Below are 23,423 nucleotides of genomic sequence, written 5' to 3' on the forward strand. Positions count from 1 at the left end.
CTTGTATCCATTTAACTTCACTCGATTCCCTATTGATACAAGCCAGGTTTAAACTGAATTCCCAGCATCCAGGTATGGTCTTGTATCACTTTAACTGAAGATGTGATTTTAATCCGGAGCAACTTGGAATGTAGATCAGGCCTAAGGAAGCTGCAAAGTTGACTGTTACTCAGTATAAAAGGCAACTGGCCTATCATGTTGGCAGGTGGGGAAGTTTACAGAGGACACAGCTGTAAACTGATGTCAGTGGAAACTGGTGAATTGTGAGAGTCCTATGGCATTCTGGGCACCCTTCTGGCAGATGGAATTTAACCTGGCAAAACCAGCCTGTCTTTCCATCTGCAGCCTTTTGCCCCTGTGATCCCTGCCCCATCCCAGAACCCCTTGTACTGTGACCTAAATTGGTGTTTGTCTTCAGTGCACATCACTGTGATAAATTCACCTCATTGGCAACATCCTTGGCGGACGCAATGTTGAGGATTGCACATTCTCTGGCACTGTGTGGCCCTCAGCCTCCTCACTGCAGCTGTGGCATTTGGGAACGGGGGTGTCTATGTATGTACACATGGGTGCTTAGATTGGGGGGGGGAGGGCAGAAAGCAGCTTCCCCTTTTGTGTCACAACGTCTCCCATGCTGCACTGGCTTAGCTACACTAAGGCACCAGGGGGTAAGTGGCTTGGTGATGGCAGTCCCATGTGCAGGACTGAAAAACCGCTGTGCTGAGAATGCTGCTGCCAGAGACATTAGCTCCGCCGGGGCTGAGATGCGAAAGGTCTGAAGAGGGACCCAGTCTGAGGGATTTAAATGAGAAAGGGTCCAGAACGTGTAGACTTTCCACCTTGTGCGGCCCACCCACAGGACAATGTCCAGATGCTCTGTGTAGCAACTCCTCCCTGTAGTTGCCTCAAAGAATTCTCCACCCCAGGTGCAGTCGCGGGGCTTGCTGCCACCTGGTGACACAGCAGGAGAGGGTTCTGCCTTCAGCACCAACAGGTACGCTGCTCTGACAGTGACCAGGGACTGTAAGCTGCTTGTAAAAGCCAAGTGAGAATCCCCTTGGTGCCCCCGATGCATTTGGCGAGCTTCAGCCTAAGGACTGGGCTGGGCTGGGAGGTGTAGCCTATGCTGCTGTGGCCATAGTTGCTTGTGCCACAAGTGACAGGTAGCAACTGAGCAAGCTGCAGTAACTTAGAGCAGCCCCAGGGTTGCTCTAAGTTACACACCAGGGGCTGTTCTGACCCTGCAGTAGTCCAGAATTGGAGAGGGTGTAGAAAAGAGGCACAAAAATTATTTGAGGGCTGCAGAAAATGCCTGACAGTGAGAGAACTTAAGAGCTCCATCTTTTTAGCCCATCAAAAGGAGGACTGAGAGGTGATTTGATCACAGCATATAAATTCCTTCCCAGGGAGAAATAGTGGGTTCTAAAGGGTTTGTAAAATTGAATTCTGCCACGCCTAATTAAAGTTTTTGATCATTTCTAATGGAGAATAGCAATGTTTATTTCTAAGCATTTGTTAGATTTGTATTGATTTTAAAATTTTCAGAGTGCACAAAATTCTGGGTTTTAAGTATTTTTAAAGATTTTTTATCATTTTAAATGTTCATAGTCATAGAAAATTATGGGGGTGTCAGACAATAATTAAATGACAGTAAACATTGAGATTTCAAAAGTTAAAGCTTTATAATTGTTAAAACACATATTGTCAACATCACATGTCAATTATGCTAAGTAAATACTTTTCAATCAAATTAGTAATTTCTGAAGCAGCATTTTTCTTACTTTGCCTATCAGTAAATGTTGTTAATTATCAATGGAAATATCTTTTCACTAGTTTGTGTGTGCATGGTGAAATCGACACTTATCAACATTTACTGACAAAGAATCTAATCCTTCCCAATGCCTGGAAACTGAAGCTAGATAAATTCAAATTAGAAATTAAGCAGAGATTTGCAGGGCTGGATTAAGGCAGGGATTTAGGGGCTGCAGCCCAGGGCCTGGGTTCAAGGGGGGGCCCTGCAAAAATAAATCACAGGCAGCGATCTCCAACTCTGGGCTGCTAAAAGTCCCGCAGAGCAGCAAGATGCTCAGGCAGGCTGCCTGCATGCTGTGGCCCCATGCCACTCCCAGAAGCGGCTGGCTGCTTGCATGTTTCTATGGCCCCTGGCAAGGGGGGAGGTGGCTCTGCACACTGCCCTCGCCCCCAGCACTGTCCTCACAGCTCCCATTGGCTGGGGGCGGTGCTTGCAGGCGCGGGCAGCACACAGAGACATGCTGTCCCCCTCCGCCCAGGAGCTGCAGAGATGTGCTAGGAGCCAGTCGCTGCCAGGAGCAACATGGGGCTAGGGCAGGCAGCCTGCCTGAGCCCTGCTGCGCTGCCGGCCAGGAGCCGCCCGTGGTAAGCACCTCCCAGCCGGAGCCTGCACCTCGCACCCTCTCCTGCATCCCAGTCCTCTGCCCCAGCCCCATCCTGCACCAAACTCCCTCCCAGGAAACAGACTTGTATACAGGGGCCCCATAAAATCTAATAGCCCCAGACCCACAGGAGAGTTAATCTGGCCCTAGAGATTTGTAACAGCAAAGGTGATTAACCACTGAAACAAACTCCCAGAGGGAATGGGGATTCTCCATCTCTTGATGTCTTCAGATCCAGACAGGGTGCTTTTCTGGAAGTCATGCTTGTCAAGCTGTCTGAAGTGCCTCATGGCCACAAGTGCTTACCTCAGGGCAGACTGTCAAAAACAGGACAGACACCCCAAACTGGCAGTATGTTCTATAATTAGATTTCACCAAGCCAGTAACAAATGTGAACCCCTGGATCACTATAACAGTCTTACCATGGAGTCACAGACAATCCCCTTAGGCTACGTCTATACTACGGACCTTACAGCTGCACCGCTGTAAGGTCTCCTGTGTAGCCCCTCTATACCACTGGAAGAGTGCTCGTCCCTCGGTATAATTAAACCACCCCCAATGAACCTGACAGGCTGTGGACACGCTGCTTTGGTGGTAGTTCTGGGCTTTCCCCTCAGAGTTCTGACTCCAGCTGCAGCCACCAAAAGGCCATTCCAACAACTGGAGCTCGGGCTGGGAGCCTCAGTGGCCATTTCCTGTATGCTGCTGTCTCCCCAGCCTTTGGTCAGGGCTTGAGAGGTTTGTGTGTCTGACAAAAGCAAATCACAGCATCAGAGGAGGGCTGTTTTGTCTAGTGGTTAAGGAGCCACCTTGGGACTCAGGAGTCCTGGCTTCAAGGCTGGTTGTGCCGCAGGCTCTCTGCGTGACTGTGGGCCGCTCCTGGCCCCAGCCTCCAGTTGTACAATGGAGCGGATGTCCTCATCCTGCCCAGCATGGTGTGTGGGGATGGGTTCAGCGAGGAGTGTGGTGAAGGGGGACGGTAAATTCCTTGGCAAGAGACTAAGCTAGATGCCAAATGCATTCCCAAGTCAAGGCTGAAAGCCTGAGAACTTCCCTCTGGGGAAAGCCCTGCCCAGCCTCTGCCTGCTCAAAGGGGATTCAGCGCCAGCCAACCAGAGAGTTTGAGGCATTTGGGAGTCGCTGGGCCTGCAGAGAGGGGACACTTATGGCCACATGTAGAGGGCTAATGGGTGGGCTCTGCTTGTAGCCTCAGGAGATGCTCTTCTCACAGGCACACTGACCTGTAGGCCCCTTCTAGGGAGAAGGGCCATGACTTCCCCAGGTTCCCCTGGGAAGATGGGGGTGAGGAAGGACCAGATGCCCCTGTGTCTGTCAGGAGTGCTGGGAAGGTCTCGCTTGTTGGTGTCTGGGGCAGCAGTCAGCTTGGTTCCACAGAGAACTCAGAGCTGAGGTTAGCAGACCCGTCTGAGCCCCGTCAACCGTCTGGCCTGGGGTGATGCTGCCCTGTTTGTCTGCTGCCAGCCTGGGGTATGAAAAGTCATCTCTTTCACCAGGGCAGCCATCCAAAGGAGAGACCAAGGCCCCAGGCCCAATGCATGCATGGTAGCCCAGTGGGGTCCATGGCCAACCAGTGCCGCTGCCCGTGTCTCACTACCCTGTGGGCCCCTGTCCTGCTGAGGGTGCTGGAAGGTTTGTCTTGCTCAGAATTGAGCCTGCCTGGCCTGGGATCACTGTGTGTCTGCAGGGGCTCTCGGCTGCTGGCACTCAGCAGGGAGAGCAAGGGGAGCTAGGCGAATGAGCAGTTATAGAGAAGTGGGTCCCAGCCTCAGGGGATGCTGTGGTCAGAGGGCTAGGCCAGGCGGCAGAGGAGCACCTGTAACATGGCTGTGTGCCTCTGCTCAGCCAGCGCAAAAGTATTGCCAGTGGCCGGCACTGGCCCTTTCAGGCATTGCCTCGGGAGACAGAAAACAGGGCAGGAGTCAGCAAAGGGCTGACCTACCTGTGCTGGACCCCCAGCGCCTGCTGAGGAGAGCGAGAGAGATGCTGAGGCCAAGCATAAGGAGCGTGAGGTCTGTAGCCAGAGATGGAGGGGCTCCAGTGCCCACTCCTCTGGCAGGCATGCCAGGGGCAGGGCTGGGGGTGCAGCAGGACCTTCCGTTGAGATGTTCACAGACAGAAGAGAGGGCACCTGTTGCCTCCCATCCCCCATATCCCCATATCATGTAGCACTCCTCCCCCCATGACCCCTCACTCTCCAGCACCCCCTCCATTGGCATTCCATTCCACAGGACCTAGTCCAGTCCCCACTCTCCTGTATTCCCCTCATTCCCTGCTCCTCCATCTCCCCCATTCCCTGTGCCCCTCTGGTCAGTCTATCTGCCCCTCATTACCATGGTGTGTCTGGGCACTGGGAGTAGAGCTAGGAGGACGTGGTAAGAGACAGAGGGGTTCCTGCCTTCCATGGCAAGGTCAGAACTGCGAGCTGTGATCTCTCTCCACCTGCCCCAGGTCCTGCACATCCCCCCTCCTTCCCAAAGCAATGTCAGCTTCCAGGACTCAGCTAGCCACCAGCCTGCTGCAGCTGGGGTGTTTGCAGGCTCCTGCAGCCCCTGTGCATGCAGAACGCTCCCTGCCAGGCTGCTGGGGAAGGAGCCCCAGGATGGGCCCAGTGCTGAGTGACGTACAGCAATATCCCATCTCCAGGGAAATGCACCACCTGGGCTGGCAGGCCAGGAATCCCTTTCAGTGGGCCTGTGGCCTGCAGAGCCCTGACCCACCTGGGGCAGCTGGCTCCGTGGGCCTGGTGAGAGAAGTGGTGCCAGGATCTGGCACCGAGGGGGTTGGGCCTGTAAGGTCTCTGGGAATCCCAGAGGGCAGGTGACTGCATGACCTGTGGTGGGCTGGGCTCCGTTTGTTCTGGGTGAGATGCCCAGGCCTTAGCTGGCGTGGGCAATGGCTGCAGCGCAACCCCTCCACAGGTCCTGGCAGCTGGTTTTGTTCCCCTCCCCTGGGTCCGCCCCTTCTGGCAGAGTCCTGTGTTTAACCTCCTCTTCTTTCAGACATTCGCGACAGTGGGGCCAAGCCCGTGATGGTTTATATCCATGGTGGCTCCTACATGGAGGGCACAGGGAACATGATTGATGGCAGCATCCTGGCCAGCTACGGCAACGTCATCGTCATCACCCTCAACTACCGCGTGGGTGTGCTAGGTATGGGTGCAGCAGGGCCAGCTCCCAGGCGGGGGCAAAAGGGGGGCAAGGATGTGTGGGGCAGAGCCCTGAGGGACTCATCTCTTGTTAGGTGGGGGGAGCAGGAGTGTGGGAGACAGAGCCCCAAGGGCAGGGAGCAAGGGAGCAGAGGGCAGAGCCCCGAGGGCCAGGGGCAGGGGTGTTGCGGGAGGGCAGAGCTCCAGGGGGACTCTGCTCAGGCTGGCCTAGGAAGGGAAGTGGCCTGCTCAGAGAGGAGCTGACAGGCTGGAAGGAAGTCCTGCTGCGCCCTGTGGGGTCAGAAGCTCCATGAGGAGGCCAGTTTGGTATCCCTGCTGGAGGCTGCGCTCTGCCCTTCCCCTGCAGTTCCTCTAGCTGCAGATCCTGGTCTGCTCACAGAGGTGAGGGTAGAACCTCAGCCCAGGCCTCTCTAGCCCTGCCCTCATGTCTCCCCGTGGCTCAGGGAAGGGGCCCAAGGAAGGGGTCAGGTTATGGCCAGAAGGGTTGGGGCAGAGGGATGAGGATGTCATCGAGACTGTTCAGTCCTGCTAGCATCACCTGAGAACGGTGGGAGTGGTCTTGGGGCCTCTAGCTGGCCCTTCTTGCTTCCTGCTGCCATTCCTGACCTCTCTGCCAGCTCTGTACATGCCTGCGGCTGGGCCCTAGGGGAGCTGAGGCTCCCTGGGCTGAGGAGTTTAGTTTCATTTACACAGCCTGGCTCAGCTGAAAGCAAATATTGATCTGTGGTTAAATAATTAATACATGTGTTTATCCAGCTCCTCCTCCCTGGAGGCTGGGAGCAGCAGCTGCCTGGCCAGCACTAATGAGCCGCCCCTTGAGACATGTCCCAACCATTCTGCCTCTGGAAACAGATCGATGGGAACTTTCTCGAAGGGCAGATGGCTTACCCTTCCGGTGTACCACAGAAGAGCCCAGACCCAGGCTATGTCAGTGCTTGCAGGGCACAGCTCTGCTCCTGGCAATGGCCAGTGGGCCTGCCAGCGCTGGAGCCATGCAGAGCTGGCCGCTGCAGATGGACACGGCCATGTCTAGCCCCTCTCCCCCAGGGCAGCCTGTGGGCTTGGTCCCTGCAGTGTGTGTATTCTTCCACCTTTCCCTTGACAGATTGTCCTGTGGAGGGAGGATTGGCAAGGGCAGGCCAGTTGCAGATGTGGGACCGAGTCACTTAGGAGAAGTGTGCTGACCTGAGACTCCTGGGGCATGATTCCCAGAGCTCACACTGACATCTGCTGGGGCTAGGGACACATGGGCTTCTCAAAATCAGGCACCAGGCACCTCTTCCCAGCTCTGCAACAGCTTCCCCCCTGCCCTGCCCCAGCTCCAAGAGCCTGGGCTGGAGCATTCCTGAGGTGGGCAGAGAAGCTGCCTTGTTGGGAATCCTCTCCTGTGGCCAGGTTCATCCGGAGCCCCCTCGTTGATGCCTGGAGCCCCAAACCCTCCCTCTGCCCCAGCCCAACTTGTCTGTGAACAGGGGCTTTCTGAGGGCTTTCCACTCCCCTCCCGCAGCCGCCCCCAAAGCAGTGCTGGTCGAGCGCCCTGGGTTCTGGGAGGCGTTCGAAGGCTGATGGCAGGATGCTCAGCCCGGATGCTCTGCAGAATGGAGGAATGTTGGCTCTGCCAGCTGCTGCAGGTCTGGTGAAGGCTAGGGGCTGGACCGGTGAGCCCTGCCACGACCAGCAGTCATACTGCTCTGTGCTTGGAGCCCTTGAGCACAGGTGCCTCTCTGGGCTGGTGCTGGAGTCAGGGACTATGGGGCCTGGTTGTTTCTTTCGCTAATGCCCGAAGCCAATGGTTTGGCCTGAAGAAATCACCGAGGGCAGAAGCTGACGGCTCCCCTGGGCTGTAGGGAGCCTGCAGATGGCTGAGCCCCACCACTCTGGGGAAGTGAGCCGCCGCCTCCTGCTAGAGCAGTGAAAGCCACAGGGACTCTGGCTCGTGTATGAGAGAGTGTCTGCAGGCAGAGAGAGATGATGCCCTGTTGGGTGATGGGGAGGTGGCTGGGGGACTCCTGGGTTTGTCAGCCCAGCAGGACAGCTTCTTGCAGCCTGTGCTGGACAGGGCTCAGGGCCTGAGTCACTCTATTGATGGTGCCCAAGGCTCTCAGTGAGCGGATGGCTCAGCTGAGTGCCCACGCAGGCTCATTCCTCTGCACCTCCATTTCACAGCGGGGATGGAGGCCCCAAGAGATTCAGAGCCTGTTCCTGGGGGTTCTCAGTGGGGAGATGCCAGGGGCTGGCAAGGGATGGGGGCCCCAGGGCTCACAGTGGGGGTCTCTGGCCTCAGCCCTGAGGCTCACAGTCAAAGGAGATCCCAGAGGCTTGCTGCACGGCCTTGTCCACAGTGCTCGCAGCCAGAGGTTTGAGAGGGGCTCCCAAGCTGGCTGGGGCTGGAGGGGATTGTGGGAGGTCAGGAGACCGGCTGTTTGCTGTGTCCTAAGTGGGTTCCATTTGGCCGCAGGATTCCTGAGCACCGGGGACCAGGCAGCCAAGGGGAACTATGGGCTGCTGGATCAAATCCAGGCGCTGCGCTGGATCAGTGAAAATATTGCCTTCTTCGGGGGGGACCCCCTGCGAATCACTGTCTTTGGCTCCGGCATCGGCGCCTCCTGTGTCAGTCTGCTCACTCTCTCCCACCACTCGGAAGGTAAGTGTGGGCACTCCCACCCTGGCTGTGAACCACCCCCCAGCCAGTGCTGCTGCTGAGCCAAGGGGCTGCCGAGCACTCCTTAGCAAAGGGAATGAGAATCTAGTGGTTAGAGCAACAGAGACGCAGGCAAGGCACTAGGGTTCTGTCCCCCTTCTCCAGGCCTGCATTTCCCCACTGTAAATGAAGAGCGTAACACTGACCCCCCAGGGAAGGGGAAAGCAACTAACAGGCAATCTAACAGGTGCTAGATGGGCCAAGCATGGGCTGTCCCCCGGAGAACAAAGGTAGGGGAGTGTCCGAGAGCATGTGTAGGTAGGATGACCAGATATCAAGGGTGAAATCAGGACAGGAGGTAGGGGATAATTGGCACCTATATAAGACAAAGCCCCAAAAATCGGGACTGTCCCTATAAAATTGGAACATTTGGGCACCCTACGTGTGGGGTTGGCCTGGATCTGTAGGTCTGTAGCTTTTTGGGGTGTGGGATCAGGAACAGACGCCAATCCAGACTGGGAGGATGTGGACAGACACTTTTGGGACCTCTACAAGGGGCTTCATCCTGGCCCCCTGATGCAAGGCCATGGAAATATAACTGGACACAGAATTAGCCTTGAAAATATCACTACAGTTCCCCGGACCCCTGATGCCTGGGCTGAAGGGCGCCTTCAGCCGTTCAGCCCCAGGAATCCCTGGCCCAGGCAGTGTTAAATGACACTGAACTGTGTAATGTGACCCGCCAATCCAGCCCCTCCCTGCGATGGGCTCTGGTGACTAATTACCCTATGGTTCCAAAGCAGAGATGGGTCAGAACTGGCTGGGGAGCAGCAGCTGCAGACTGTTCTGTCGTTTCCTCCCATTCCCCAGACAAGAGCTGTGTTACTTGGGTTACACCTGAGAGGACGTTTCAGCACCTGAGGGTAAAATACATTGTCGAGATGTCATTATCCCCAAGCCCTGAAGCACGAGCCCGGGAAATTCACAGTTCAGGGGAAGTTTAACAGCACTCCAGATATGGTAAGGGCTGGAAATGCAGAGCTAGGGCCCCCAAGTCACCTTAACTCTGCCCTGTCACACTCTCCCAACTTCCTGTGTAATTAAAGTCTCTCAAATCTTGTGACCGGCTTCCCAGCCCCACCCTGCAGACACTCCTGATGGGTCCACACTGCATCTGGGAGAGTCTCCCAGGCTAGGTCCACAGACTTGTACCAATGGGGCTCACACTAGGGCTCTACAGAGAGCTGTGTAGATGATGCTTTGATGTTCCAGTTTGGGCTGGAAGGAGAGTAAGGGAGCTTGAGAGCTCCAGCCCACAGCGCTATCATGATCCCTGCTATCACGAGTCTGTGGAGCCAGGCTGGGAAGCTTCCTCCCAGTTGGAAGGTCGACACACCCTCGTTAACAAATCGACAAACAACAAATGACAGGTGATTTGCCTGCTTCATAGATCACAGAACCACTTTAGACTCAGCCCGGCACCTAGAACTGAACCTTAAACTTGCTGCAAAATGGAACAGTTGGGAAAATGTGACCTCATTAAATCCGCATACCAACCATTAGATGCAAGATAAAAACTAACATGCAAATGCAGGAAGGCCTCCAAGCCAGAATGGGGGTAAAACCTCAGCCCAACCCTCTGCAACATTGACATCAGTGACCTACGCCAACCTGCTGTGACCCTTTTTGGGGGTACCCGAACTGTCTGGGGTGAATTACTCCTACCTGCTTACTCACCGGCCACCAGCTGCTGCCAACACAAGGCATTGTGGTACAGCTCCGTGACTTCTGCTGGCTAGCAATTTAAACACTCCGCTTTGTGACACTCAAGGGCCCAGTCCCTTAGCTTCTGAACACCCACAGTGCATGCCGATCCGCTGCCTCTCTGGAGACAGTGCAGCCCAGTTCACTGGTTTCACCTCAACTCCATAGTCTCCTCAGCACAAGGCGCTTGGACAGGGTTCATAGTCAAACCAAATTGGAGTTTATTGAACAGAGCTTGAGATAAAGATTCCAGTAAAAGAATGTGGAACCATAAGGTTACAGTTAGGAGAAAAACACTAAATGCAATCCAGAGCCTACACTTAATAGCAAGCTCCTTTCCTGCCTAAGAAAAGATTTCTCACCCACTGCTTAGTTCTTGCAGCGCTTCTCCAGCTCAGAGAGCCCACTGGCAGAGTCACTCCTTCGTAATGGTGCACCATTTGGGCCATTTCTTCTCTCAGACGGTCTCAAGCTACTCTTCCTTATCTCAGGGAGAATCATTTGTCTTTGTAAATCTGCAGCCTGCATCCAGTCCAGCCAGTAAATGCAGGCTGTCTCCACAGATGCTGAATGGGTCAGCTCTCCGCCTTCCCCTCCTCAGGTGAGAGCTTTCAGTCCCAGCATCCTGCGAACACAATCTTCTACACATTGCACAGCGCTGAAATTGTTCCCGTACAAACACCTTGCAATAACCATGCCATTCACCAAGTTCTTAGCTTTGGGCAGAGAGCATGCAGCCCCCTCAGGAAGCTGTTCTGAAGTTGGTAGAATACAGAGGTGTGATCTACCTATCTGGGCATGGCTGGCTGTATTACACCAGGGACCCCCACTAATCAGCTGCCTGCTGATGATCTGGTCATACTGTCACCCACACAAGGGTGTCTACAAAGGACTGTATACTACCTGGAAGCCCCTGCAGCACACAGGCTCTGCAGGGCCCCTGGAAACAACGGAAATTAGGTGATTTCCAGAACAGCCCCAAACAATCACATTTCATTACAGAAGCATGAACACTGAATACAGCCTAATCACTCTGGCCCAGGCTGCCTCCTAATGGTGCAGAACATTTCCCATTGCCAGGGAGACATTACAAGGAACAACTCTAGGGGAGTGTGCATATGCTGAGGGATGTAACAGGTGAAGCATGGGGCTCTATGCAGGTACCTGGGGGCTGGGGCATAGGGTGTGTGTATATGGGGGTGGGGAGGCAGGCAGGAGAGACGGGAGTGTGTGCATGTACCTGAGAAATGGGGGGGGAGGTTGAGGCATAGGGGTGGGTGCAGGTACCTGGGGAGGGTTAGAGGTATATATGGGGGTGGGAGGGTGGTGATATGTGAGGTTCGGAAACAGGAGCGTGGGGGTACCAGTGTTTGGGCATGGATATGCGGGAGTGGGATATAGGGGAGCGTGCAGGTATCTGTGAAGGGGTAGGCATATGGTGGGGGAGGGGTACAGGCTGCACAGGGGTATCTGTGAGCTGGGATATGGTGGAAGTGGGCTATAGGGGTGCATGCAGGTATTTGTGTGGGAGCTGGGGTGGGTTACAGGGGTACATGCGTGTATCCATGTGGAGAAGAGACATGTTTGAGTGGGGTACAGGGGTGTTTGCGGGTATCTGTGGGGGGGCGGGATATGGTGGGATGTGGTACAGGGGTGCGTGACAGGTATCTGGGGGGGGCGGAGATATGGTGGGATGGGGTACAGGGGTGCATGTGGGTATCTGGGTGAGGGCGGGGATATGGTGGGATCGGGTACAGGGGTGCGTGTATCTGGGTGAGGGCGGGGATATGGTGGGGTGGCTATCTGGGGCAGGGTCATGTTTGAGTGGGGTACAGGGTGTGGGCATGTGCCAGTGACTCTCCGAGGTGCGTCGCTGGCTCTCCAGAGGGACTACGGTCCCACTTGTGCGGGAGCTGGTCCCTCCCTCAGCGTTGCCGTGTTCTGACGGGGGGATGAAGCTGCTGTGCTGCCCTCTTGGTTCCCTCTCCCGTGCTGCCAGTGAGGGGCCCTGCGCGTTTGTTCATGCGGTGCTCGTTTGAGACTCGGAGATGTCTCCAAAGCTGTGCTCGCTTCCGCGGCAACGTCCTCCGGGCTGTTCTTCCCAGGCCGCCTATCACCCCAGCTTTAGCCTGAGTGAGTCCCAAACGGCAGGGTGCCAGCACCTAGTGCCCTAGGGCTCGTGTAGCTCCTTCTGGGTGGGTGCTGAGATGTGCCTTGCTGGGCTCCATTGAGCCCTGCGGCAGAAGCAAGGGGGTGTGTGATGGGGGTGAAGGTGGATGAGAGGGCAGTGCCAGCCAGCCCTCGGGAGGGGCAGGAGCAGGCCTGCATACACGGTACAGGTGAAGGGTAGATTCTCAAAGAACTGGGTGCTGAGTTCCAGTTGCGGGTGCTCAGTGCCACCCAGCAGATTTGGCTCCCTAGGCATTGGGCTCCCACCCTGAGGATCTGCTGGTGGAGGAAGCTCAGCAGCTGCCTGCCTCTGATGGACCCTAGACAGATGGGTCCTTTAGAATAATGGACCATGGGATCAGTTTAGCATAAGGAAAGAAAGGATCAGAGAGACAGGGCACAAAGCCCCAGAGAGTACAGGCCAGCCATCACATCTTGCCACAATATGCCCTCTCCTCCCCCTGGGAGCGGTGCTTGCTCTTGCTCTACGCAGCCCCGGGGATCATCAGGAGGGATGTTCATGAGCACGCAGTGTGGGGATTCGGAGAGCCAGACTGGCCCCTAGAACCAGCACTGCCAAGCACTCCTTTAGCACTGGATGTGCGGGAAGTTTGCCAGCCCAGCTGCAGCAAAGGCAGGAAAGCCCCTGGCTCACTCAGTCAGTTTCGTGATGCATTAGCAGGGTCAGATTCCTTCACGCCGAGGAGATTCCACTTGGGTGCAGGGGGCCGTAGTGCCCAGCGGGGCTCTTGCTGATGGACATGCACTGTGCAGGCCCTAGGTAATCTCCAGATCAGAGGCCAGGGAGAGTGTCACTGGCCTCTGCAGCTGGGAGCCAGGCTTGTGTCTCCCGAGAGGTGTTTCCTTTTGTATCCTGGAGCAGGGTGAAAAGGAGGGACCAATCCCTATTCAGCCAAGTGCCCTGCCCGCCCCGCTGCTCTCCAGTAGACCTTTCCAATCCCACCTCTATGCACACCAGATGTGCACATCCTTGCAGCCAGCACTCCAGGGCACGGGCAAGCCACCATGCTCCTCCCAGGGGTTAGCCCTCTGCAGGTCCCCAGGGCTGGGTTTGGCCTAGTGTGACTCTGATGCATACAGTTGTCTTCTGGGCTCTGTCACCTGCTGTGTGTGCAGCGGTGCCCCAGGGACTCCTCCCCCGTCCCTGAGAGGCTTGCACCAAGACAGAGCGTGAGCCACTCTCTGAGCGTGTTACCAGAGCCTGGGTACTGAACTCCTTTGCCTTTCAGGCGTTGGCTGCGCACAGAACTGCTTGGGTCTGAGTTTTGTTTGTGGTGACAGACCTCTCTGAGGAGGGAGGATCTGGCTGAGTAAGTGGGTTCCTACCCAGTGGGTGCAGGGGGACAAGAATGGATGTGGAGGGTGTTCAGTTGTGCAGCTCAGATGGGGTGGTGAGAGGCTACTGGCTCAGGCATCTTCCTTCATCATGTGTTGGCAGCTCTGTGAGCTCTTCGTGCACTCAGGGCAGGGGACCCAGCCTCAGCCCAGGGCCTAGTGACCAGGCTTTGAAGCCCCCTGTTGAAAGGCCTCCATTTGGTTGGATATGGCTGTAGCCCTGGTGAAACGAGGCAGCTTCAGGCTCTGGTGGCTGGCTTCCCAAAGGATACGTATGATGGTGCTGTGGACTCTGCCCCTCCTACCCCCGCACCATTCTGCACAAGCTGGAGTGGAAGAGGTTATATCAGAACATGAAGACCCTTTGCCCGTCCAGCCTGCATGAAATGTTGGTACTGTGGCTGAGCTGTGCCCTAGATCCAGCAGCTGCCTTGCTGTGTGTCTCACTCCCGTCCTTAGGTCACCCAGACGCAGGTGTGCCTAGGGCATGGGTGTCATGTTTGCTGGCCTCAGGTCCATTTTTGTTCAGGAAATTTGCAGGTCTACCAAGCGAAGTTCTCTGCAGACTTTCTCGAAGATCTGCTGCTGGAGCAGCCCTGCACTCCTGCTGTGAGCTTGTCCAAAGGGGCCTGGGTTCAAAATGAGGTGAAGGCCAGAGCCTGCATGCTTCCTGCTGCCCTGGCACAGTCCCCACGTGGGACATGGCACCTCCCAGGGCACCTCCTGCTATGGGCTGTCATGTCTGGGAAGCGCTCCTCTTTGGGACGGGCCTTGGTTTCCTCTGATAACCTCTCGTCTCAAGAGGTGTGTGCTCTGCACCCCTCACTGTACAGGTGAGCGCTGCCTCCTGGTGTGTGTCCCTAGGGCTGGACCCAGCTTTCTCCCTCTGCTGGGCCAGTTCTTTCCCTGTGCAGCCATCCCCAAGAACGGACTCTACCCGGGCACGCACCTCTGGAAAGGCGATGACAGCCAGCTGCCTGGCTCTGTTCAGCCCTGCTCCACAAGGCTGCAGATGGACGTTATTTCTTATGGCACCTGAAGCATTTATGAGTGTCTGCACGAGGAAAGACGGCGGGGTTCGCGCCTTCACTCAGCACAGTGACTCCTAGCGTGGGCGAGGCAGCTGCAATGTCCCTGTGTGTGATCTGGTTGGGGAAAACCCTAGGCTGCCCCTGCTGGAGCTGCTACATGGAAAAGCTATGTCTTCCTCCTCTGGATGCCGGCAGGGAGTGTTTAAGCGGGGGTGGGGTTTGCATCCTGGGTGTACGAAGGCAGCAGGTGTGTTCATGTGTATTCCCAGAAGTGTGTGCATGCATGCAACTGTCTCTGCATGTGTACAACATCTGTGGAGGTGCAGGTTTGTGGAGAGGAGGGGTTCTCATCTAGGGGTACATGTACCCCTGGGGGTACACAGAGCTCTGCCAGGGGTGCATCAGCTCACCTAGGTATTTGCCTACTTGTACAACAGGTGACATAAAAAGCACTCGTGAAGTCAGTACAACCTAAAATTTCGTACAGACAATGACTTGTTTGTACTGCTCTATATACTGATACACTGAAAAATAAGTACAAGATTTATATCCCAATTGATGTATTCTATAATTATAGGGTAAAAATGAGAAATTCAACAATTTTCCAGTAAGACTATGCTGTGACACTTTTGTATGTTTGTAAGCAAGTAGTTTTCAAGTGAGGTGAAACTTGGGGTACGCAAGAAAAATCCAACTCCTGAAAGGGGCACAGCAGCCTGGGAAGGTTGAGAGCTCCTGGTGTACAGAGTAGGCGTGTGCCTCCCTGCAGGGGTCTGTGTGCATGCTATTGGACATACAGTCAGGTGTCAGTGTGTATATATTGGTGCAAATCTGCTTGTAGGAGCAGGTGTGTGTTCCTAGTGCATGTGCACACACGTGTAGGAGCAGGTGTGTGTAATGTGTGTGCAGGGTATGGATTTCTCTGGAGCTGGTGAATGTCAGTGGGAGGGGGAATGGCTTTCTCTGCACCTCAGGAGGGCGTGAGTGGGCGTGTGCACACTCAGCAGCGTGCAGGCTGGCTCTCTCCGTCGCAGGAATGCTGCAGGGGCCGGCTGGTGACGGGCTGTGAGAGCGGGGTCGCGCTCTGTGCAGAGATCATTTTTGGCGGGGCAGATCCACTGCTGTAGCGCTTCGGGTTTTTTCCTAGCAAAACAGTTACACCTGCTTGGGATGCTGATGATCTGCTCATCTGCCCAGATGGTGCCCGGCCAGCTCCTCCCCGTTCATTCCCCTGGGCTTCCCAGAGCCTGCACATGCCCAGTGGGCCAGCACCGGCCGCAGTGCTGGAGGAGGGGAGTTGTTTACCTGGAGAAAGATGGCAGGGGGCTGCCTCGGTCACTGGCTGTGGGGCCCTGGACTGCAGCTGCCAGCTCTCTGCCCCGGACATGGCGTTCTGCCTGCGCCTGCTCCTGTCCCTGCCACACGGCAATCCAGGCCGGCGGCCCCAGGAGGGATGGAAACCTCAGCAGCAGCTGGGGTTACTGAAGGTCGCTTGCTTTGCTTGGTAATCAGACTAAAATCCCAGCGTGGAAGAGGGGAGAGAGCCCCGAAGGGGAAGTAACTGCCTGAGAGGCTGCAGAGCAGAGCCCCGCTCCGAGCCCTGCCTTTTCTCTCCCCCTGCAGGAGCCCCACCTGTGCCAGGAATCCTGGGCTCGGCTCGGAGGGGACAGTCTACACTGCAGTAAAAGACAGGCGGTCTGGCCACGGCTGGCCTGGGTCAGCTGACCCAGGGTCCTGGGGCTAAACATTGCAGTGTAGATGTTTGGGCTCGCCTGCTGCAGCCTGGGTTCTGGGACATGTGGTCAGGCCATCCCCCACACAGGGGAGCCAAGGCAGCCACCCTGGGGCCGCGGTATGTGGGTGCAGAGCCCAGCGCTGTGTACGAGGATGCCCCAGGGAACCGTGCTGGCCCTGGAGCACTGGTGCTCCTGCTGCCATTGGTCTTTGTATGTGTGATCAGGGCCCTTGGGCTGGGCGCGGCACTAACAATAACCCTGCCCCAGAGACTCTGGGGCAAGACATGGCAGCAGGGTGGGGGGAGAGGAGGGGCCACGTGGGGCTGGGCTTCAAAGATCAGAGCTGGAAAGATCAGGTGGGTATAGGCTTCCTAGGTTTTACTTTAATAAGATAAGTGATCAAGAGCTGTTAATGAATCACTAATTAGTGCATCCTCTCCCAGCATTGTGAAAGGCAGAAAGGGACATGTGCTGTACCAGGCTGCCCTGGGGAAAGCACCCCCCAATGTAATACATTGAAATCGAAGTGGATTCCTTGCCAGGAAACAAACCACCAGCACTGTCTTTACCCAGCAGACACTCATTAACAAGCAGGAGGGTAATTGCTGCTGCATAGATTTTAAAACCGCTCCCAACCCCGTCTGGCAGCCAGAACCTTAAAGCTGCCGCAAACAAGAGTGGCTGAGAAAATAGACGGCAGCTATCCCAGGCAGCCATGCAGGCAGAGGAGTAAAACACCCTGTCCTCTGCACTATACACATCAGTCAGGGACCCGAGAGTCCCCCTGGAATGGCCCCCACAGCCTGGGAGCCCCACCCCATCCCCCCAGCACCAAGATAAAGAGCCTGCCTCACCCACACGAGGGTTACACCTCCTGGAAACAACAGCCTGAGAGTTCAGAACTAGGGTCTGTCTATACTACAGGGGCAAAACCACGGTACTGCAAGCGTGCTGCTGTAGCGCTGAAGTGTAGATGCTTCCTACAGCGCCAGAGGGGGGTTTCTGTCAGTGTAGGTAACCCACCTCTGGGTGATGGAAAAAACCTTCCATCAACCTCGCCGCATCTCCACGGGAGCACTAGGTCGCCCTAACCCACAGCACTCAGCGTGACATTATCACAGCTCGGAGCAGCAGAGCTAGGTTGGCATCATTTTCAAAGTGCAGCCCAAGCCCTAGTGTTTTGAGGGCAGCAGCTCGCCAGGGCCTGGCCAATGCACGACAGCTCCCAAGATGGATGTGGCATGGGGAAGGGCTAGCAGGCACTGCCCACATACTTCTGGGGTGGTTTCATTTTGTCTTCAATAATGTAAATTCTCCTATCCTACCGCTCCCTGTGCTCCACCCCCTCTCCAGCCCCAGCCCCTGACACCCTCCTGCCAAGGAAAGACAGTTACTGCTGAGATGTACTGACAGTGACCATCCGCACGTCTCGAGAAACCCCAACCCCCATGTTCTTACCAAGACAGTAACTGAACATATCTTAAATCAGACATCCCTGGCCCTCCAAATACAATCCCTTGGGGGCCTCGAGCTGGCTTTACAAGGGGAAGCTCCGTGGACCTCTAAGCTATAAAGAAACCATGAGTTTGAGCCAGCCCTCCAGAGAAGTACAGCTGAAAACATTCAACAGCACAAGCCCACTGCTTCCGCTTTATGGGAGTGAACAGCCAGTAACGCTGACTGGCACAGTCCCCTGGCAACCCATGAACCAACCTCCTGTGTGCCCAGGGCCTCCAGCACCAACAGCCGCTGAGCAGAACCAGGCTGGTTCCCCTGCAAAGAAACCCTCTGTGTGCCCAAGGGCTCCAGTGCTGATAGCCACTGAGCACCGGGGTGGTTCCCCTGCCCACTGATGTATAGAAAACAGTATTCAACTTCTGGCACCAAGTCATCTGAAGCAGTAAATGCTCCCTGCCCTGCAAAGCACGAGAGGGTCAGAAGCTCAACCAAGTCAACCCCAGTGCCCACATGTGCCGTTGCTCCCCAAACACCAGTACATGTTTTTGTCATGCAAAACTAATCCCAGAAGTGGCAGTTCCGGTCCCCCTGCCCAGAGCAATTGCGTGCCTAGGCCCCTCCTAACTCTGCGTGTGGACCCTGAAAGCCAGCTGGTCACTAACCAGATGGCACGGTGTACCCCTGCAGATGCCACACGTGGGGGAAAGCCCAGCCCTATTCCATTGGGATGTGGTTAAGAGTCCTGGAAAGCAGTCCCTTGCTCTGAGGCTCTGGACACCCTCGTCTCCACTTATTCAGACTTTTCTTTCTGTAATTTAAAAAACCCAAAGAAATTCCAAGAAAGCCTGTTCCTGTTTGCCACCGTGAAGCTCCCGCCATCGGCAGTGTCTGCTGAGCTGGGCACTAGCCCAGCCTGCCCTGCTGAGTGAGTTCTCACCGCCCAGGCTCTTGGGACCTGTTGAGATCTGCTCCCACAATGTAAACTGCTGCGTGCCAGAATGCTGCATGTGCTTGTGAGCCTTGGGGAGGATGGCAAAATACTGTGGGCGGCATGCTGTCTGAGTTCCCATTCAGCAAACGGTAGGCCACAGCGACTGTGGTTCATTCATGTGGCTGAGGGTGGGGAGGGGCGTGGTGCGTAGGGGAGGGAAGCCGGCTCTGGTCTCAGACCGGCCTCTGTTGGCCCAAAGGACATTTTGACTATTTTCCTTGTAAATTTGCTCTCCCTGTGTAGGGGCTGCAGCCCACGTGTGACTGCAGCACTTGCCGGTGTAACTGCACTAACATGGCTAAACAGAGCAGTGAGGGCGCAGGAGCTACAGACCCTGGAATTGCGTCTTCACTGTTATTGTTACCTCTGCTGCAATGGCAGCTGGGATTGCCGCGTAGCCATCCCCCCGGGGTTGGAGCCTGCCCCCTCTCAGTGCAGGGGGAAGGCACAGCAGGAACGGAGGAATTGGTAGCATTCCATATACGGCAGCTCAGTATCCTGGGCGCGGGGTTGCCCCTGTGCACTGGCTGTAGAGTGGAGCTTTTCAAACCAGGAGGGAGCACGTCAGAAAACACATTTACACATTAAAATCCTCAGCGTTCGCAAGGAAAGTGTTTCCACAGCCAGGAGGGAGTTGCAGCAACAGGTGAATCTCTGCCCAGGCAAGAACGCAGGAAGGCAAGAGAGAACCTAGTCAGGCTAAAAGGCAAACCAGGAATCCAGCCCAGACGGGGTCAAGAGGTAGGAGCGTAAACAAGGGCAGAGGAATGGTGGACATTAGAAGGCTAAGGGCTTGTCTGCACACAAAGATGCCTACGCTGCACGTGTCCAGTGTAAGCAGTACAGCCTTGTCCTGGGATAGCTGTTCCTGGATGGGCAGGGGATGAGCTGCCTGTGGCATGTTCGCTACCTGGCTAACTGAGCCACCCTTGGGAGCGTGCTGGTAGAAGTATGTTGTTAAAAAGTTACTTCCCCCCCACCATTATATTGGCACAAAAATCTGTGTGTACAGGGTTGTGAAGCACAAATAGAAAGAAAAACAAATCTCTTTTCTGAGCGCATACAATCAGGAGCCTGCAAGAGACTCAGTGGGGCTGCTGGAGCAGCAGAGAACAAGGTGAAGATTGGGGGTGGCATGGGTAAGGATGGTCACAGTGCCTTTACACATACCCATGCTCCTGGATGGGCATCGTGGACCTGGTACCCTCCAGCGTCCAGCCTCAGCCAGAGCTCAGACTGGCTGGGGCTGGGAAGCAGCTTCCTCCAACACTAGCTATAGAAGGGCTTCTGCGCTGGAGCTAGGGAACAAGTGTCAAGGGATCACAGCCCCTTGCCCCCTTCCCTTTGTGCCGAATGGAGGGCGTGCTGGCTAAGTCCTAGCTAGGTGGGGGCAGGCCTGCTATGGAAAAGGCCAAGACCAGCAGCCGCCGGTAGTGTCAGAGTCTGGCACCTGGGCAAGCGGGGCCCCTGGGCCAATCCCAGGTGGGAATCCCAGTCTCCAAAGGGTCCCCTGTAGTCCAAGCAGCCCTGCTCCCTCCTGCTGCTCCCAGTAGGACCCCTGGCCGGGGAGCTGAGCTGGACAGTTCCCTGGTGCCACACAGAAGGTATGCTGGCCCAGGGAGGTTAATGGTAGTTGGTAGGACAGGTGTCGGGAAGCTGCCATGTCACCTTAGTCCTGTCGCCATTGCGCTGCTGGCAGGTGCCACGACAGAGTTGGGTTGGCAGCATGGGGGACACAGCAAGATCCCCGTTGGGCCAGGTCCCAGAGGGGCTGAGCTCTCAGCTCCCCCAGGGCTCTCGTGGCCTGAGCAGGCAGAGGAGCAGAGAGCCCCAGGGTGTGCACTCCAAGCCCCGTCTCCTCCCATCTCAGCCCCCGCAGGCTCCATTTCCTGGGAGCCCTTTGTATTCTGAGCACAAGTTCCATTGATGTGGAGCTGGAGTTTGGCCATGCATTCCACTGCCTTTGTGGCCCTGCTTTCCAGGGCAAGAGTCCACTCCCTCCTGTGTTCCCTCCAGCAGAAAGGCCTCCTTTGTGCCCTGCGAGGCCTGCATTGGCAGCCAGCTGGGCCCAGCTGGGCAGGAAGTATGTCGTGGGGGACGGGGGGAGAGTGATGGTACCCAGAGGGAGCAGCTGAATGGGACATGCAGGGTTAAGCTGCCCTAGCACAAGCTTAGCTCTGCCAGCTACCAACACTGTGAAGGGTCGTGCCAGGGCAGAGCAGCTGGAGGGATTCTCTGGTGCCATCACGAGCTCTATTCAAGACAGGTGGGCGGGAGGCTGCTGGACTGCAGCAGGGCAGGAGCATCACCCCCTTCCAGGCCATAGCAGCTCTGTTTTCTGCTTTGCCTGTAGGCCCCGTGGGGCCAGGCCCCAGCTGTGTAGCACTGAGCAGGCTGCTGCTGCAGGCCTCAAGCATGGTCCCACTGTACCTTGCGTGCCTGCAGCTCTGTACTCCTGCTGCTTTGAAGGGAAGTGCTAACAAACGCAGGCGGAGACAGTGTAGACGTGTGTCTGTGCCCAGCCCCCCAGGGAGCTCTGCCCCCTGCTGCAGCTTGTCTGGCTGTGCTAAGTGGAATTGGTGAGGTGCACGTTTCCCCTCTGCAGCGAGTTACTCTCTTAGCTGCTTGTATAAACTCAGCCTGTTGCAGAGGAGACACTGACTGTGTTTTACAGCACCTAGCGCAGTGGGCCTGGGACCAAAATCACTGGCAGCGCTGTAATTGTCTCAGGCACGGGGGGCGGACAGACCAAACCCATGACTTAGACTTTTGAGAAGTTCCTGTGATTGTTGGGGCCTGGGGGACGCTGCATTAGATGTAGCCCTGAGGCAAGCTGCCCATGGGGCTCTGCATTAGAGAGCCTTTAGGTGCCCATCAGTCAGACTCACATCTCACTCTTGCCACACCAAGAGAAGGAGAGCAGGAAGAGGCCTGCAGGCAATGTCCCATGCCCCCCAGGGTCCAGTCCTGCATCATCAAGGGCCTCTCCTGAAGCTATGGCCCCTGCTTCTATCCCCCCATGTGAGATGATTGTGTGTTTGGGGGCTCCTACACAGAGGAGCTGGTTAGCCCCTTCTGTGCTGTGCCTAGAGTGCCCCTGCCATGAGCTGCCATTCATGCTCCTCTTTGCCTGCAGGTCTCTTCCAAAGAGCCATCATCCAGAGCGGCTCTGCCCTCTCCAGCTGGGCAGTCAACTACCAGCCTGTGAAGTATACCAGCCTGCTGGCCGACAAGGTGGGCTGCAACGTGCTGGACACTGTGGACATGGTGGATTGTCTGCGACAGAAGAGTGCCAAGGAGCTGGTGGAGCAAGATATCCAGCCAGCCCGCTACCACGTGGCCTTCGGGCCCGTCATCGATGGAGATGTCATCCCGGATGACCCTGAGATCCTGATGGAGCAGGGCGAGTTCCTGAACTATGACATCATGCTGGGGGTGAACCAGGGTGAGGGGCTGAAGTTTGTGGAGGGTGTGGTGGATCCTGAGGATGGTGTCTCAGGCAGTGACTTTGACTACTCTGTCTCCAACTTTGTGGATAACCTGTATGGCTACCCAGAGGGGAAGGACACTTTGCGGGAGACCATCAAGTTCATGTACACAGACTGGGCAGACAGGGACAACCCTGAGACACGCCGCAAAACCCTGGTGGCCCTGTTCACTGACCACCAGTGGGTGGAGCCGTCAGTGGTGACGGCTGACCTGCATGCCCGCTACGGGTCCCCAACCTACTTCTACGCCTTCTACCATCACTGCCAGAGCCTCATGAAGCCCCCATGGTCTGACGCGGCCCATGGAGATGAGGTGCCTTATGTCTTCGGGATCCCCATGATTGGCCCCACTGACCTCTTCCCTTGCAACTTCTCCAAAAATGACGTCATGCTCAGTGCCGTGGTGATGACGTACTGGACCAACTTCGCCAAGACTGGGTGAGGGATGCTGAGCCCTCCCTGGGCCTGTGTGTGTGTCTGTCCACCTCCCTGTGTATGTCTGCACACATGCGTGTGTGCGTGCCATCCCTCTGTGTGTGTGTTTGTGTGCTTGCCCTCCCCAGATGTGTGTATGTGCGTGCTTCCTGTGAGTGGAGGGGGTTGTGTGCATCTCCCTGGACCTGGGTGTGAGCGTGCGCGTCTCCCTGCGCACGTTTGGTTGTGCACCTCCCTTCCCCGGGGGGGATGTGTGCGTGCCATCCCTCTGGGTGTGTGCGTGTGCCCTGTCCCTGGGTGTGTCCACAGGCACTCCCGTGTGTGTGCGTGCGTGAGCCTCACTCAGCTTTTGTGTTAGTGTGGCAGGAGAGTGTGTCTGCAGATCTTCCCTCTGTGTGTGCGTGTGTTTGCACACTCACACTCTGGGGTGCAATCCAGACTAATAAGTGTTGTGTCACCATCAGCCCCATAACCTGGGGGGGTCTCAACACGCTTTGCTGTTACAGCTCCCTCTCACAACCAGCCACCAGCGTGCAGGGCACACCCAGAGTGTTTGTGTGTGTAACGATGCTGGTTCTGGCAGGACCCAACTGAGAGTGTCAATGCAGGACAAATTGCTTAAAATAGGACAGTTACAGCCCAAGGCTGGGGGTTTTCCACCTCTAAGGCAAATCAAACCAGCCAGACAGAGAGGACTTTGGTTTTACCCCACTGGCGAACCACAAGTCACACAAGCAATTCCCTTAGACGCTC

General features: G+C 56.0%; 1 protein-coding gene across 8 annotated transcripts in view; it reads left to right on the top strand.

Annotated features, from left to right (window-relative positions):
* NLGN3 (neuroligin 3) overlaps positions 1-23,423 on the top strand; it is a 120,697-nt gene that overhangs the window by 75,103 nt on the left and 22,171 nt on the right. For 7 of the 8 annotated variants that reach the window (XR_012670061.1, XR_012670062.1, XM_075132623.1 and 4 more), the window contains 3 exons: positions 5,435-5,584; positions 8,060-8,245; positions 21,884-22,673. Coding sequence is in view for 6 of the 8 variants with exons in the window: in XM_075132623.1 (XP_074988724.1) it covers positions 5,435-5,584; positions 8,060-8,245; positions 21,884-22,673 (1,126 nt within the window). In the remaining 2 variants the exon portion in view is untranslated. The remainder of the gene's footprint in view (positions 1-5,434; positions 5,585-8,059; positions 8,246-21,883; positions 22,674-23,423) is intronic. The other variant, XM_075132626.1, reaches the window with a different exon arrangement.

Source organism: Caretta caretta, chromosome 9, assembly GCF_965140235.1.
Source record: "Caretta caretta isolate rCarCar2 chromosome 9, rCarCar1.hap1, whole genome shotgun sequence".
Taxonomy (NCBI): Eukaryota; Metazoa; Chordata; order Testudines; family Cheloniidae; genus Caretta; species Caretta caretta.